The 17468-nt window shown below is 47.9% G+C and overlaps 1 protein-coding gene across 1 annotated transcript in view; it reads right to left on the bottom strand.

Moving 5' to 3' along the window:
• RIBC2 (RIB43A domain with coiled-coils 2) overlaps positions 1-17468 on the bottom strand; it is a 74584-nt gene that overhangs the window by 48075 nt on the left and 9041 nt on the right. Inside the window, exons 2-4 of the mRNA XM_029600058.1 lie at positions 15721-15802; positions 4607-4951; positions 1222-1340 (exon numbers count right to left, since the gene is read on the bottom strand). Coding sequence (XP_029455918.1) covers positions 1222-1340; positions 4607-4951; positions 15721-15802 — 546 coding nt within the window. The remainder of the gene's footprint in view (positions 1-1221; positions 1341-4606; positions 4952-15720; positions 15803-17468) is intronic.

The raw sequence follows: 17468 nt of genomic DNA, 5'->3' as shown, positions 1-17468 counted from the left end.
TCATAGTCACACCATCTATACAAAGACCCTTGTTTCGCCCCGTTCAGGAAGATCATTATGGACATGTATGGCATAAGGAAAAAGTAGTAAGTGGCTTTGAATTTAGGAAGAATTATAATAGAAGACATTTAGGGAATGGCATTAATGATTGTTATATATTATAGGTAGAGGGTGATACTCGGACATATGTGAGCGGTGGATCATGCCGGTTTGGAGTTTGCTGGTGTAGAAGAGAATGGGCCGGTGATTTGAAGGGAAGACTATATAAGTACATCCCCTGTTGAAGCCTGAATGGGGCGAAACAAGGATCCTTGTTGGGATAATTGGAAGTAAAAATTGATTGATGGGATGGAAAATTGGAAGTAAAAGTTGAATTGTGGGATTTTAGGGGTGAACTTAGATATGTATGATGTATGGATGGTGTGACTATGAGTGAATGGGTGTGCATGGGTGTGGTGGATATATGATATGGGCATATGTGTTTTATAAGGGGATATGATATTGTTATGTCTAATATGATGTAAATGTGTAGGATGTACTACCAACGTGTCCATAAGTATTAATCTTGATTGTATAGGGTAATTTTGATGTAACATTTTGTAATATTACATGTATATGTATACAAATTGGGTATGATTAATACAAATATGGTGTTTTGAATTTGGTGTAGAAAATACATATATATGAATGGATAGAGGTTGCCCCTATGTGTATATGCTGTATATTATGATACACAGGGGAAGGAGATGGACTCTCTGAGATAGCTACCATAAATGCTTACAAATATGTCACTACGTTCTGACAGCTCCCTCTTACCTGAGTTTGCAGTGCCTCCACAGCAATGAGACTCGACAGCAAAGCCATTTTTTCTTCCCTTATTGGGCAGCCATTGCCCCATTCAGGATTGTTTATGTCCTCCAGTTTGCTCATCCCTGGTCTACTTCCATTCTCCTACCCACTGCCACGAGCTTCAATATAATCTAGATACATGGCACATTGAGTAGATGGGAAAATGTTGCACTGCTATACATTAGTGCTTGATACTATAAAGGTTTCTGTTATAGAGATGCGAGTTGCCTGATACTTCTACTGCTGTTCAGAGGCTATCCATTTCCTGAACAGCAGACCTTTCCCTTTGCTGCAACATCAGCACCTCTAATATGTTTTTAAAATAATGGTTTGTAACATTTTACTATCCCTTTAGAAGTAAGGTCAAATTACCTGGGCTACATTGTAGTCCTTTGTAGCCAGACACACAGCTCGTCTTGATTCTTCCTCCATTCTTTGAAGGTCCATAGCCCTTTCATCAAGTTTAATCCTGTTCTTGTCATATAGATCCTCTAAATGCAATTAAAACCATAATGTGTGCATTCTGCCAGATTATAATATGTGGTACACACAAACAGCTTAATGCCCACATACATGCATATGTGGGTCTTGCGTCAGCAACACGGATTTTAAAAAGCTAAAAAATATGCGCGTAAGTACCCGTGAGCGAGTGAGGAATAAGGGGGCGGAAAAGTGGTGGGGCATAGGCGTTCCAGCCTGGAGCCAACACTTACACGCATAACTCCGAATTTTAAAACCGGAGATCACGGTGTGTGTGGGCTTGTTATCCTCGTAACTTTACTGCTAGTCCAGATGAACAGCAAGTCTGTAGATCTCGAGTTTTAAGGCTTAGAGGACAGGGTGAGGGGGTCTGGGTCAACTGGGAGCGTACATGATAAAGAACCAGAGGGGTTTGGAACACCTTGATATTAACTGGGCAAACTGGTGGACTAATTGGAAAAACTGGGTTGTCCCTGTGCGAGCATGTTTTAAAATTTGCTGACATACATGAGTAAAAGCTGACAAGGTCCTAATGAAGACACACATGCACTAGCTGTGCTCGAGTAGCCTCTTAAAATTAGAAGCATACTTAACACGTAGTTGGTACATTTTAAAACATACGTGCATAAATGCGCACACAATTATAAAATTCTATCCTATCCTTGCGTGCTTGTTTCAAAATCAACCTGAAAGGCATTCATGAGGTGTGCTAAGCTGTGTGCACAGGTCAGTGTGTGGTTCTGCACACATTTTTGAGCACAGAACTTTACTTCTGATGTAGCAAGGAGTTTTGTGCACACGGCTTAGCCATGTTAATCAGGCATTAGCTATTATGCCCCAAAGCAGAGAGGTGTGTAGGCTTAAAACAATACCAGAAATTTAATTTCTGGTCAGATGTGGAGTAAAGTTTCTGGGCGAGTGTTAGTCTATGGGGCTGAATCTGGAATTTGTGGTGCTGGGGTCTTTGTACTCAAGATATATGCGCATAAAACATGCTTTATCTGGGTTTTCTGGCACAACCTATGAGCACAAATTTTATGTTCTCATGTTTTGAGTGCACAACTTTTAGGTGTATAACTTATGGTTCTAACTCAAGTCTTCTGCGTACAATTTAGGGGGATAAAGATTATAGAAACATAGAAACATAGATTGTGCCCCTAATTCATCTTTTGTGCACACAACTTTTAGCTGCACAAATCTATGGTTTCTGTACAATGTGCACAAACCAGGGCTCTACTCTTAACATGTTCTGTGCACATTAAGCATGATTTGTGCATGCAAAACAATATTTATGCTCAGAATCCATGTTCTGTACTCCTGAATCTTGGTTTGTATGCATAAATCAAGTTTCTTCCACATAAATCATAGTTTGTACACATTAAACATGATTTATGCATACTATTCCTGTTTTTATGCACATTTTAAGGTTTATGAGCTTCTTTTGAACTCCTGATCCATTAACATACTATTAGCTTATAGCCTTACAGCAGCAGGAGTTAAGAAAATGTGTACTGAAATACAACACAGTTTTTTACTCCTGTCTTATTACTTTAGGTCTGATAGGGGCAATTTTCACTAAGCCACCTAGCAGTACAATATGCAGACATTTTTTGTACTCGTGTATCTTTAGTAAATTTTCAAATTTTGGTGAAAATTCACCACAGCTTATGCATATACTTTGCACCTGCTATGTGGCTTAGGTTAGGGAAACTATGCATCATTTCAAAGCCCTCCTGCCCACTATGGACATAGCCTCCCCTCTAGGCCTCCCTCTTCCCCAGCACAGCCCCACCCTGAATATAAGTTAAGTCCTGCCCCCTTATTGTAACTTCCTCACCTCAAATCTCCAAAATTCCCCCTCCCACTGACCCCCAAGGCCCCCAGTCATCCCCAGACCCTGTTTTTACTCAATTTTGAATTAAAGGGGCCCCCCCAGGAGCAAGAACAATTCTGCACTTGGCTATTGCCCAACCCGTACCATCACTGAAAACAGTGTCAGATGACACGTGGCTCCCATTGCCCCACACATAAGGGGCAAATGGGAGCCAAGGGCCATTTTGTAGGAATGTTTAGATTGGGCATGAAAAATAGAACACGTACATTTGATTTTTCCAGTTTATGCTTGTTATTTTGCCCCTGATTGGCTGCCCACACAAACAGCCGGTGAAAACGCATGGATATGTTTAGCCCCTATACTCTAAACTTGCTAATTTTCAAAAAGAAACAATGTAATTATTTCTCTTTGATAATTTCCATAAAGTACTGTATGTGCATTAAAACCAGCCAGTTAGTTTGTACTACCCTGAAAAATTAGATGGTAAAAACCCCATATAAGTTACACAAATTTTAAAAGTGAACACGAACACTATCTGCACACATTTACATTTGCTATTATGTGTGCGGACATTTTTCATGAAATTTTATACATGTAGAGGTTTGTATTCGGCCTCTTTTGTCCAGCTGAGTTTGAACTTAGCTGTTTAAATGGTGGAGTTGAAAATCCCACTATGCTGACTAGTTCTAAGATAGTTGGAGAACTGTTTATCCTGCCAGATCAGGGGTGGGGCGGGGGCATTCCATTGCAGACTGAATAAACTCTGATTTTCAGCATTTTTTGGTAGCCAGATAACTTAAGGACTGGTCTTTGGCAATCCTAAAGTTAGCCGGATAAACTTATCCGGCTAACTTTGACATTGCTGAGTATACTCAGCAGCAAGCCTGTGCCACTGAATATCCCTACAGAATTAGCAGGATACGTTTATCTGGTTAACTTTGCTTATAAGTGCAAACTTTTCCCTAACATCAGCCTCCTGTCCCCGGGAATGCCTCTGCTCTGTTCGGGTAAACTTAAAATACATACAGCATATACCTGCATAATTTCCCTGCTTATTGGGCAGGCAATTTGATAACAGGTCATTTATGCAGGTAAAGCACTATTTTACCCAAGGAAATGCCTGTGAAAATTAATCTCTAGGCAGGCTATTTGAAAATTGTACTCCATACAATATAATAGTAAGCAGAGAAAGAGCAAGAATACTTTTGAAATACTTTTCCATTCAAACAATCCTAAAATGTCTTAACAAATAAATGAATTAAAGAGGCAAGGATAGTAAAAAGTCCAAAATCCAAATTTTAAAAAGGTACCAAGAAGTAGCAAAATGCTACTATATTTCCTAGCTATTCATTGATGGCTAAGAATATTTTACAAGAGACATACAATTCTGCTACGTCAGTAAGTGAAAGGATGGATACAATGTAGACCTAAGACTCATTTTACCTGCAAACTTTTGATCTGCTTGAGCTTTCTCCAGATCCCTTTGTTGCTGCAAAGACCATTCTCTCAACTGCTCTTGCTGGAATTTCCTTCTCTGTTTCTGGCTTAAATCTTCACCAACAAACTTCTGAATGCCAGAGACAGTACAACGAGGGTCACTGTCATTTAGTCGAGCAGGAAGAGCTTTCTTTACAGCTTCTGGATCAGAAAGATCAAACTCGCGCCTGGTCTGTGGCATTTGATAGCGCAGTCGAAACTCATCAATGGCTTTGTTTAAATTTCTGATGTCATTTGCTTGTCGGTCCTCAAGTAAGCAGGCAATTTTATCATTTTCTTTCATTTGGGTGGCTAATAAGAAGCAAAGAAAAAGAAATATAACAATGAGCTAATTTTCTTGAAGTTTTATCTTTAGAACACAGTGCAGGAATATGTTTGTAGTCCTTGCCTTCCTGATGAGTGAACAGCGCTAGTAAACATGGAGACTCAAGTGAGGCACATGAAATGACTCCCAAAACTGTCCCTTACTAGAGTAGCAGCACTGGTCGCAATAGACCCTGTTTGAAGTGAGAGGTATCAGAGTACAGTAGGAGTATACAGAAGAGGTATGAAACTCTCCAGTGACAGTAATCAGGAGTTTTACAAAACTTGTGTGCCTTTATGGCTCAGGGTACTTTGGAATGTCTCTCTGACTAAAGAGAGGTGCTGGTAGGGTAGTCTCTCCAAGGGGAGAGGGTGGCCAGTCCTGCCTTCTGTCCTGGGAAGGTGGCTGGGGCCTAAGGTCAGTGTGCTCAGGCCTTCAGGATTATGGAGGTCTTGTCTTGTGGGTCAAGAATGGATACCTGAGATATTCTTTTTTTTTTTTAATTTTTTTGTATTGATTTCTAACAAATAACATTGAAACAATGTTTTCAGAAAAACACAGAAAGGATATAATTCCAATATTCATGGCCAAACAGGCCCAAAAACTAAGGTTAATAATTTTATCCGTATATTATAAGTATGAATAGAGAGCAATTACATTAAAGCAGATTATACAGGAAAATTTTCAATAATAATAACCGCACAATGACAAAATTGCACCTTTCATATATAGTCAACACCTTCTAGGAGTTTTCTTAGGAGTGCGAATCTAAACACTGCCTTAGCTGCTCTCTCCATAAAAATAAATCTATCATTTTGAAATACAAATATACATCTGCATGGGAATCTTAAATAGATCTTGGCTTCTCTTGTTATCACTTCATTCTTCATCTGTAGAAAAGATTTTCTCTTTTCTTGCATCAATTTAGTAATATCAGGGAATACTCTAATTTGTTTACCATAAAATTGCTGTTGTTGCTTACGAAAATACAATTGGAGTATCAAGTCTCTATCAGACACCTGTGTAAATGAAACCAGTTTCAATATTTGTCTCAAAGGATTTTTCTATTATATCTGATAAATTTCTATATTATATCTGATAAAGTATCAACTGACTTCAAGCTTTGCTACAATCTACCCACTCCCACCGCCCATGTAAATATCTGCCCCCCCTCCTTCCACCCCTTCCTTGTATTTTAGCCCCTAATTTTTCACCCTCCCAACTCTCCCTTTGTATATAGCTCCCTCCTCCTCCCCCACCCCCCCTTTTTCTATTTTTAACTATTGCCTCGGGCTCCCTGTTAGAGCCCCTCTAACTCTTGTTCCTATCGGTTCTCCATCCCCGTCTCCCCGTTCGATGTAATTTCTACCTGCTGTTATAATGTAAACCGATATGATGTGTATTTTAATGTCGGTATAGAAAACTGTTAAATAATAAAATAAATAAAATCCTGCTTTGTTGGTAAGTATAACATTTTGGATACCATGGAATCGATGTTGCTGAAAATCCTGATATATTGATTAGATAGCTTTTGAGCAAGTCTTTAGAAGACATCTGTTATGCTCAGGCTTGTGAACCCTTGGGCAGACGGGAGGATGGAATACCTGAGGAGGAAGGTCCATAGGTTCTCCCGTTGGGTGGCGAGGCAGAAACAGAAGATGTGACCAGCTGACCCTCGGCACTGGAGACAGAAGCGACTATAGAGGCAGACGAAGAGTCATGACGTCGAGAAAAGGAACTGTGTCTTCGCCACTGGAAGCCCGCGGTCCCCCCGGGAGGAGCCCGTAGGGACCCGGACCGCTGGGACTTAGGTGGACCTTTGAGAGGTTGAGCGTTCGGTGCAAGGGCTGACTGGAGCTTCAACCCTGGAAGCCTGCGGTCCCCCCAGGAGGAGCCCGTAGGGACCCGGGCCGCTGGGACTTAGGTGGGCCCTTGGAGACGATGGTCCAAAAGAAGTCCAAGGTCAAGTGCCAGAGGGTCGTCGCTTACCAGTCCGAAGTCAAACACCAGGAATCACCGCTAGCCGATCCAAAGTCAAACACCAGGAATCACTGCTAGCCGATCCGAAGTCAAACACCAGGAATCACTGCTAGCCGATCCGAAGTCAGGAACCAGAAACACCAAGACAAAACAGGAACAAGGATCCAAAATAGAAGTACTCACCGAAGCAAGAAGACCTGACTAACCCAAAAGTTGCCAAGTCAAGGAATGAGCAGAGGAAGCCTCCTTTTATACTTCCTCTGCTCTGGACCATTGGCAGCAGCTGTGGGTAATTAAAGGGTTTAGGTCCCTTTAATTCTGGTGACGAGGCGCGGCCTCGTGCCTAAAAATGGTGGTGGCTACCTTGGATTTCCTCCGGGGAGGAAAGCCTACAGAGCGCCGCGAGGGGGGAGGAGTGGGGACGGTTCCCCACCCGGCGGCCAGACTGGGAACCTGCGCCGGGGTGGCGGGCGCCGGCCCAGGGTCATGACTTGGCATTGCCGTGGTGTGCCACCCCCACGGATGAGGTAGGGCGCGGAACACAACAGTACCCCCCTCTTTAGGGTGCCTCCCCGGAGGCCTGGGCTTAGACGGATGGTCTCTGTGGAATTGCTCAAGCAAGCCCCGATCTAAGATGTTGGCCAACGGCTCCCAGGTGTTTTCCTCGGGGCCGAACGCTAAGAGGTGCTCCCATTTCTTCCTATGCTTCCTCACGTCCAAGACTTCTCGGACTTAATAGGTGAGGTCATCTTCGGAGGCAATAGGTTGGGGAGTCGGAGGCATGCTGGAAGGCCATGATAACACCAAAGGCTTCAAGAGGGAAACATGGAACGTATTGTGTATCTTGAGAGAAGGCGGAAGACGGAGCTGATATGAAACTGCACCAACCTGTCAGATGATAGGAAATGGCCCTATAAATCGCGGGGCCAGTCGCACTGATGGCAGCGTCAGGCAGATGAACTGTGTGCTTAGCCAAACGTTTTGGCCTGGCCTGAGAGGCAGGTATGGTCTTCTTCGCTGATCGGAGTACCTTTTTGCCACCTGACTGGATTTGACCAGTGCGCGTTGTGTGGAGGTCCACAGGCGGTGTAACTCGTCTGCCGAGAGTTGAGCTACCGGGGAAATAATTGAAATGGGAACTGGCAGCAGCGGGCGTGACTGCTTCCCATACACTATCTGGAATGGCGAGGACCCAGTATCCGTGGAGAGATGAGAATTAAGTGCAAATTCTGCCCAGGGTAGCAGGCTAGCCCAGTCATCTTGTTTCTCATTGATGTAGATACGGAGGAACTGCTTTAAGGTCTGATTCGTTCTCTCCGCAAGACCATTGGTCTGTGGGTGGTAAGCAGACGTGTAGTCAAGGGTGACGTCAAACTTCTGGCAGAGGGCCCTCCAAAACCTGGCAGTAAATTGTGTTAGCTTCGTGGACCCTTAGACCGATCGGGACCGATGGAGGGAGGCTAAGAGGGTTCTCAGCACTGGTGCCGATCGGGAGGCGGCAGAGGCGGACTCGAGGACGGCTGGCGGAGGAAACCACGGAAGGCCCTATGCGACCAAGGGCTGGTCAAGGAGTTGAGGAGAAGGTGAGACTGGCCTGGTGGTAGAAGGTCTTCGCCCTGGAAGCCAGTACTCCCCCGAGAGGAGCTCGTAAGAGTCCGGCCGCTGGGACTTAGGAGATTCACCCTGGAAGCCGGTGTCCCCCCAGGAGGAGCCCGTAGGGACCCGGCCGCTGGGACTTAGGAGATACCTCGGAGACGGAGTCCTGAAGAAGTCCAAGGTCGAGAGCCAAAGGAACGTCACTCACCAGGCCAAGTCGAGTACCACAGAAACATCGAAAGCCGGTCCGCGTCAGGAGCCAAGGAATCACCGAGAGCCAGTCCGTGTCAGAAGCCAGGGAATCACTGAGAGCCAGTCCGAGTCAGAAGCCAAGGAAGAGGGAAGAGTAAGCAGGATACTGCAACTGGAAGCAGGAACGAAACCCTGGGAACCTCGTTGCAAGGCAGAGAAGAAGAGCAACTGCAGGGCTTAAATAGCCCTGCAGCGTCTGACGTCATCGGAGGCAGTCCCCGGGTTTTCCCGCGCTGGCCCCTTTAAGAAGGGAGCTCAGCCGCGCGCGCGCGCGCGACTAGGGGGCGGAGCCAGCTGCCTCGAGACGCCGTCCGCTCCTGCGAGGCAGGAGCGCGGTGCTAGAGGCCTGTGCAGGGCCGAGCGAGCGGGAACGGACCCGGGCCGCGCCATGGGCGGGCGCCGACCCTGGGACCGGCCTGGGGACGAGTCCGGACCGCGCCACGGGTGAGTGCCGACCCCGGGTCGGTCCCGGGGTCGCAACAGTACCCCCCCTCCTACGCCCCCTCCCCGGGGGTCGCGGCTTTGCTGGATGAGCCAGATGGAACTGGCGGAGAAGGTCCTTATCCAGGATGTGGGTGGAGGGTTCCCACGAGTTCTCCTCAGGATCGTATCCCTCCCAAGAGAGAAGATATTCCCAGCGATGACGACGGAACCGAACATCCAACACATCCTTGACCGTGTACGTGGCCCCGGGGTCAGAAGCAACAGCAGTGGGCTCCGGAGGGAGAGGTCGAAAGCGAGAGAGGACCACAGGCTTGAGGAGGGAGACATGGAAGACATCATGTATCCTAAGGGTAGAAGGAAGACGTAGGCGATAGGAAACCGCGCCAACACGTTCGGCCACCCGGAAGGGTCCAATGTAGCGAGGCGCTAGCCTCATGGAAGGAATCCGAAGCTGGATGTTCTTGGTACTGAGCCATACCTTAGATCCGGGCAGAAACACTGGGGCGGGGCGCCGAGACCGATCCGCGTAAGCCTTGAACCGAGCGGCGGTGCGGTGAAGCTTTTTTGCGTAGCGTGCCAAAGCTTGTGAATTTGACTGGCCGTCAGTTGCGCCGCTGGTGAGGAGACAGGTACCGGTAACGGTAGAGGAGGTTTGGGAACCTTCCCATAAACCAACTGGAAAGGAGACTGTCGCGTGGCGGAGTGTCGATGGCGATTATAAGAGAACTCGGCCCACGGTAGAAGAGCGACCCAATTGTCCTGCAGCTCTCCTACAAAGGCTCGGAGGAATGCCTTCAGAGTTCGATTTGTGCGTTCAACCTGCCCGTTGCCCTGAGGGTGAAACGCCGTGGTTAAGTCTAGCTGAACCCCAAATTTCCTGCAGAGAGCCCGCCAGTACTTTGCCGTGAATTGGGGCCCTCGGTCCGAGGCAATATGTAGAGGCAGACCATGCAGTCGGAAGACATGATGGACGAACAGTCCAGCTAGCTCTGGAGCCGTGGGTAACTTGGCAAGTGGCACAAAATGGGCCATTTTCGAGAAGCGGTCAACCGTGACCCAAACCACCGTCTTACCCTCAGACGGGGGTAATTCTACCACAAAATCCGTGGAGATATGAGTCCACGGTTCTGTGGGTACTGGGAGTGGCTGGAGGAGACCCCAGGGACGACCGGGTAAGGGTTTCTGCTGTGCACACGTGGGACAAGATTGTACATATAGACGAACATCCTCCTTCACTCGTGGCCACCAATAGAACTCTGTTAGTAGTTCAAGAGTCCGGGCGATCCCGGGATGACCGGCCGTCAGAGAGTCGTGTGCCCATGCTAGGACCCTCTTTCTCGAGCGTACGGGAACTACCGTCCTCCCCGCTGGTGCAAGTTCGGTGGCAGCCAGTTAGACTTTAGCCGGATCCAGAATGAATTGAGGGGTCTCAGAGGTATCCTCGATCTCAGTGGTGCGTGAGAGGGCGTCTGCCCTAACATTCTTGGTCGCCGGTCGATACCGAAGGGAGAAATTGAACCGACTAAAAAAGAGGGACCAGCGCGCCTGCCGGGGATTGAGCCTCTGAGCATGGGATAAATATTCCAAATTTTTGTGGTCCGTGTAAACTATGATTGGATGTTGAGCCCCCTCCAGCCACTGGCGCCACTCTTCAAAAGCAAGTTTGATGGCAAGGAGCTCTTTGTCCCCGATACCGTAGTTCTTCTCGGCAGGTGAAAACTTACGGGAGAAGTAGGAACATGGCCGAGCTTTGCCGTCCTTGGTGATCTGGGACAGGACGGCCCCGACGGCCACATTGGAGGCATCCACCTCCACTATGAACGGGCGTAAGGGGTCCGGATGTCGGAGGCAGGTGTCCTGAAGGAAAGCCTCCTTAAGGTCCTGGAAGGCCTGTACGGCGGTTGGGGTCCATTTACGTGCGTCGGCACCCTTGCGCGTGAGGGCTGTAAGAGGCGCCACCAAGGTGGAATAATGCGGGATAAAGTGGCGGTAGAAGTTGGCGAAGCCTAAAAAACGCTGGAGCGCCTTCACTCCCACCGGTTGAGGCCAGTTCCGGATAGCGGCGACTTTATCGGGATCTATGCGGAAGCCGGTAGAGGAGACGATGTACCCCAGGAAGGGCAAGGATTCCTCCTCGAACTGACATTTCTCCAGCTTGGCATATAATCGGTTCTCTCTTAGCTTTAGCAAAACCTGGCGAACATGTTGACGATGTTCCTCAAGGTCCCGGGAGTATATTAACACAACGACCAGATAGACGATGACTGAGGTGTACAGGAGGTCGCGAAGCACCTCGTTCATTAGATTTTGGAACACGGCTGGGGCGTTACAGAGACCGAAAGGCATGACGAGGTATTCATAATGACCGTCCCTGGTATTAAAAGCGGTCTTCCACTCGTCTCCCGGTCGGATCTGTACGAGGTTGTACGCCCCTCTAAGGTCCAGCTTGGTGAAGATGCGGGCCCCTTGCAGACGATCCAGGAGTTCCGGAATCAGGGGTAACGGATAGCGGTCTCGTCGGGTGATCTGGTTCAGGCCCCGGTAATCGATACAGGGCCGAAGAGACCCATCCTTCTTGGCCACGAATAAGAAGCCGGCTCCTGCCGGAGAGTTAGATGGTCTTATAAACCCTCGGTCCAGATTCTCCTTAATGTAAGCAGACATGGCCTTGGTTTCCGGCAGAGACAGAGGGTAAACTCTACCGCGAGGTGGTGTAGTATCTGGCAGCAGATCAATCGCGCAATCGAAAGGCCGATGCTCAGGTAGTAATTCAGCCTTCTCCTGGAAGGCCTGGTACTGTGGTGGCACCGACAACGGGGCTGCCAGGAGCGGAAGCGTCTGGAGTGGGCGAGCAGGAAGACAGCGATGAACGCATGCTGGCCCCCATGATGTGATCTGCAGCGAGTCCCAGTTTATCACTGGAGAATGTTTCCTCAGCCAAGGCAGTCCTAAGATGAGCGGGTGAATGGATCTCTCAAGGATGAGAAAAGAGATCTCCTCCCTATGAAGAAGCCCGACCTGAAGCTGGAGAAGATGCGTAAGAGTGGTAATGGCACCCGGGAGAGGAATCCCCTGGATGGAAGATACCCGCAAGGGTGGTTCCTGAGGCAAGACCTCGAGCTGCAGTTGTTGTACCTGATCTCGGCGGATAAAATTTCCCCCGGACCCGGAATCGAGCAGTGCCAAGGTATCGAATCCTCCTCCTGGGAGACAGAGTCTTGCCGGGACGGTACATGGGGAGTTCGAAGAGGTACTGCCTAGAATCAACTCCCCACTAGACTCTAGGTTCGGGCGTTTCCCGGATGTTCAGTGCAGCGAGCCAGGAAGTGCCCCTTGCCACCACAGTAGAGACATAACCCCTGCGAGCGTCGACGCCTCCGTTCTTCGGCAGAGAGAGGACCCCGGCCCAATTGCATGAGTTCTTCCGGCGGAAGGGCAGCTGCCGCAGGTGGTGGGGCTCGGCCCCGAGGGTGGCGTGGTTTGATGACCGGCCTGCCCCTGGACGGACCTTCGCTCCCGAAAGCAGCGCTGGATGCATCGGTCAACTCGTCCGGCCAGCTCTATAAGCTCCTGGAGATCGTCCGGAAGGTCCCGGGCCGCAAGTTCGTCCTGGAGCCGTGGAGAAAGGCCTTCCAAGAAAATTCCATGTAGGCTGTCCATTATGTGCATTTCCATTATGTGCATTTTTTTAAATGGAAATGTCTTTCTTCTGTGTCCTATTTACTTGTGTCTCTGTTAAGTGGATACTTTAAAATTGTCATTTGGGGGTCAAATAAATCTTTTCTGAACCTTCACAGCTAGAGGGATTCATTCAGAATAGGATCCCTCCGAGAAGGTCTGAACCTCAAGATGTCTCTTAATTCTAGCATATTATAAATATTGATTCTTGTTCTTTTCTTTTTCAGTCTTTTTCTCTTATTTTTCTCCCCCAGTGGTGGTTTAATAAATGGAAGAATATAGTTACCGTATATACTCATATATAAGTTATAAGAACATAAGAAATTGCTATACTGGGTCAGACCAAGGGTCCATCAAGCCCAGCATCCTGTTTCCAACAGTGGGCAATCCAGGCTACAAGTACCTGGCAAGTATCAAAACACTAAGGGGCGGATTTTAAAAGGGTTACGAGTGTATATTACGAGCATAACCCCTAAAACCCACTCCTGTGCGCGCCGAGTCTATTTTGCATAGGCCCAGCGACATGCTCAAGCCCCGGGATGCGCGTATGTCCTGGGCTTGAAAAAAGGGGTGGGGCAGTCCAGGGGTGGGGCGGGGCTGGAGCCTCCAGGCACAGTGGCCATTTGCCCGGGATCACGGGCTGGCCATTGGCCAGCGCGTACAACCTACGCCGATTTCGGAGCGATTTCGAAGCGGCCTCGGAGGGAACGGAGGAAGGCTGCGTGGCTCGGCGCACGCAAGTTGCACAATAGTGCATTCCCTTGCGCACGCCAACCCTGGATTTTATAACATGCGTGCGGCTGCGCGTGCATGTTATAAAATCGGGCATAGATTTGTGCGCACCGGGTTGCGCGCACTAATCTACGCCCACGGGTAACTTTTAAAATCTGGCCCTAAGTAGATGCCATGCTACTGATGCCAGTAATAGCAGTGGCTATTCTCTAAGACAACTTGATTAATAGCAGTTAATGGACTTTTCCTCCAAGAACTTATCCAAATCTTTTTTAAATGCAGCCACACTAACTGCACTAATTACATTCTTGAGAAATTTGTGCCAGACCATAGACACGTAAAAGCTGGCTCGCCTTATACACGCGTATTACGTGATCCTCCCATCCTCCCCCCAAACTCACTGAAAGTCCCTGGTGGTCCAGCGGGCGCCAGCAGCTTTTTACCCTTATCAATTGACAGGGAACAGCCAATGGCACCGGTAGCCCCTGCCACATGGTAAGGGCAAAGGGCCGTGGTGCTATTTTAACTACTGGCAGCCTACGGCCTGGGAGAGGGAGATCACTCCCGGGCCCCGTGTTGGACCTCTAGAGACTTTTGGTGAGTCTTGGGGGGGGGGGGGGGTCGGGAGGAAGGGAAAGATTGAACAAGGAGGGCAGCCATGGGAGGGAGGGAAGAAAGAATTGAACAGGGAGGGTAGCCATGGGGAGGTTGGAGTGAGGGATTGACCAGGGAGGGCAGCCATGAAAGGGAGGGGGGGGGGGGGTGGAGGGAGGGAAGGATTGAACAGGGAAGACAGTCAAAAGGGGGTAGGAAGGATTGAACAGGGAGGGCAGGATTGAACAGGGAGTGCAGCCATGGGGGGAGAGGGAGGGAAGGATTAAACAAGGAGGGCAGCCATCTTGTAATGATTATTGCTTGTCTGAAACAAAGTTTATAGCAAAAGATGACATGATATACTAGCTCTTGATTAAAAATCAGTGAGAATATAAATAATTCTAATATACTGGATTCTAATCAAGTCTATAATTATTTCTCAGGCTCTCTGGTGTACTTGGTCTATCTACCTTATAAATGGGCTCTGACCGACGGCCCGCAAATGCGCAGTAGAGCGCAGCTCTACCGCGCATGCGCGGGCGAGCATGTCGGTCAGAGCCGAGCGTGCCCGAAAAAAAAAATGGCGCTGGGGCCGCAGGAGCGGCAGCGGCGAGAAGCAGGAGTGGGAGGAGCAGTAGCGGCGGCAGCGACGACGAGCAGTAGCGGCGCCGCGCACGCGGGGGGGACCCCCCGGAGATCTTCCATCTGCCGGTTGTGGATGATCTGAAAGGGGAGGGGATTGAGAGAGGGGGAGTGACTGAGGAGAGGGAGGAGAGAGTGAGGGGAAGGGGAGGGGGGGAGAAGAGAGTGAGGAGGGAGGAGAGAGTGAGGGGGGAGAGCGAGGAAGGGGAGAGGGAGGAGGGGGAAGGAAGGGGAGAGGAAGGAAGGGGAGGGGGGAGAGGGAGGAAGAGGGGAGGGAGAGGGGGAGAGGGAGGAAGAGGGGAGGGAGGGAGAGGGAGGGAGAATAGAGGGGGAGGGGGGAAGGGGGAGAGGGAGGGAGGGAGACTAGAGGGAGGAGGGAGAATGAGGGGGAGGGAGTCGGAAGGAAATGGACCGAAAAAAATGTTTTTAAATGTAGCCCGTTGTTACGGGCTTAACGGCTAGTATAAGCTATTTGACATCAGGAAGCATTTTCAGCACCCTTGGTAATTGTTAACTTGTAGACAACACTTACCCTCGACTTATCCACTTGTGACAGATAAATCTTGATTTTGGGGCCCAAAAAATACCCTTGACTTATACATGAGATTTATTTATACATGAGTATATATGGTAATGTATTTCTGTTTATGTATTCTATTATTTTGTTGCTATACTGTAATCCACCATCAATTTCTATACATCAAGTTGAGTTTTTTTTGTTTTGAAAAGCATAATAAAGATTAAATTAAAAAAAAATTGTCAATTACAGAGTACCATATTTCATTAAATACCAGGATGCAAAGTATTGTATTATGTAAAGGAATGAAACATGACACACCATATAGTTCCTGTCTTCTCTTTTCAGTTTCCTCCCGAATCCTCTTGTCATTCACTTGGATATCCAAAGCATCTTTCTCAATCTAATAAAATAAATACCGGAGACTTCTATCATGATTTACTCTGCACTTCAAGGTTAATCAATAGCCTCTACAAATCATAAGTTGCAGTTTTTAATTGGAAAAACATATGCATAGTTTTTTTTTCTCCTCACATATATTCTGCAAGAAGGAAACACAAGCAACACTGTCAAGACTGTTATGAGTACAGAGGTGCTTCTTCCCCAAAACAACAGAGAGCACTCAGGAGCATAGAGTCACTGCAGCAAAGGAAATTTAAAAATCTCTCTCTTTCTACTTGCTCAAAAATTATTATAAAACCAGTGCATCTGGTGAAATGCCACATTTACGGACCACAAACTTGGTCACAGCCCCTTGTTTCTCTGGATGCTGGGACTGTTAACCTGATGTACTGTGTATATTAATGGTATTTTAGCATAAAAGATGCATGTTTAACCTACCTATGCCACAGCAAGGCGAGTATCCTTGGTTGTTTTGGGGCATGGGGAGGACAATTTTCAAATACATAATTGCCTGTCTGCAAATTACCCTCCCTCAATGTAACTAAAGGTATGTGTGGTGTTTTACTACGTGTCCATGTTTAGCAGCATTTAGAAGAGTCATTCCCAGGGGCATTTAACCTGGGTAAGAAAATAACACAGATTGCATTTTCAATTCTTCATGCAGTAGTTTCCATGGAAAAAGTACTAGCACACTGTTTTAAAAATTTAAATTTTGAAAATTGCAGCAAAGACTGTAAGCAAGTTTAGGGGTGCAGGGACCTGTCTGCTACAGGACACTTTCAGTTGCCCTCTCAGCTTATTTCACAATCCTAAGTTAGGAAAAAGACAACACGTTCTCCTCAGAAACAGACTTTTATTTATCAGATTTTGCAGGATGTAGCATTTAGAAAATAACAATTCCTACCAAACATCCTGGCCACTAAGCACCAATTTTCCCTAAAGAAAGTTCTGTACCATGGTTGGTAACAAACATGCCATGCTCCTTAACCATAAGCATTAATATATTAAGCAGGCTAACTCACTTAGCCCTGGTCCCAACTTAGGCGATACCCCTCTGGTCACCTCTGAAGCAGACGCTGGTTGGAAGTCAGGAAAATGTGTGCAGGGAAGGGCTTGGTTCCTGGGTTTGGTACTGGCAGAGCTGGCAGCGATCCGGAAAGGAGACTGGCTTCTGGCTCTGGTACTTGCCGGGCTGTCTGGGGCTTGTTCTCGCCCCTTACCATCTCAGACTCCATGTCACTCTCCGCACCTGAAGAGGGCATCTCCTCTCTCTGGTCTCCTGCCCCGGGCTCTTGGCCACACTTAGTCTTCTCCCTCCTCAATAGCAGAGAGTGCTGGTCTGTTTTGGGCTCCCCTTTTGTTCTTCCTTTCCGGGTCACACTCAGGGTTCGTTCCCCAACCTCCAGGGCATCCTTTACTTCCAGGGTCACTTCCCTCTCCTTATTTGCCCCCCTGTCTTATATTTTCCAGCTCATAAATATGCAGAAGATCATCATGTGGTGGGTGGAGGGTCTTTCCCGCCTTGCAGGTTTTTTCTCCCTCCCCATTTATTGGGGGGGGGGTCCTATCATGTTGCAAGCCTTTTCCCTCCTCCCCATTTCTTCAGGGGGAGAACTGCCACATCTGTATGCCAAGCTGTGCACTAGAGTGTTTTTCTCTGTCTCACC

Source organism: Rhinatrema bivittatum, chromosome 4 (assembly GCF_901001135.1).
Source record: "Rhinatrema bivittatum chromosome 4, aRhiBiv1.1, whole genome shotgun sequence".
In the NCBI taxonomy this organism is placed as follows: Eukaryota; Metazoa; Chordata; class Amphibia; order Gymnophiona; family Rhinatrematidae; genus Rhinatrema; species Rhinatrema bivittatum.
The sequence above is the reverse complement of the archived record's forward strand: the minus strand, read 5'-3'. Positions and strand labels throughout refer to the sequence as shown.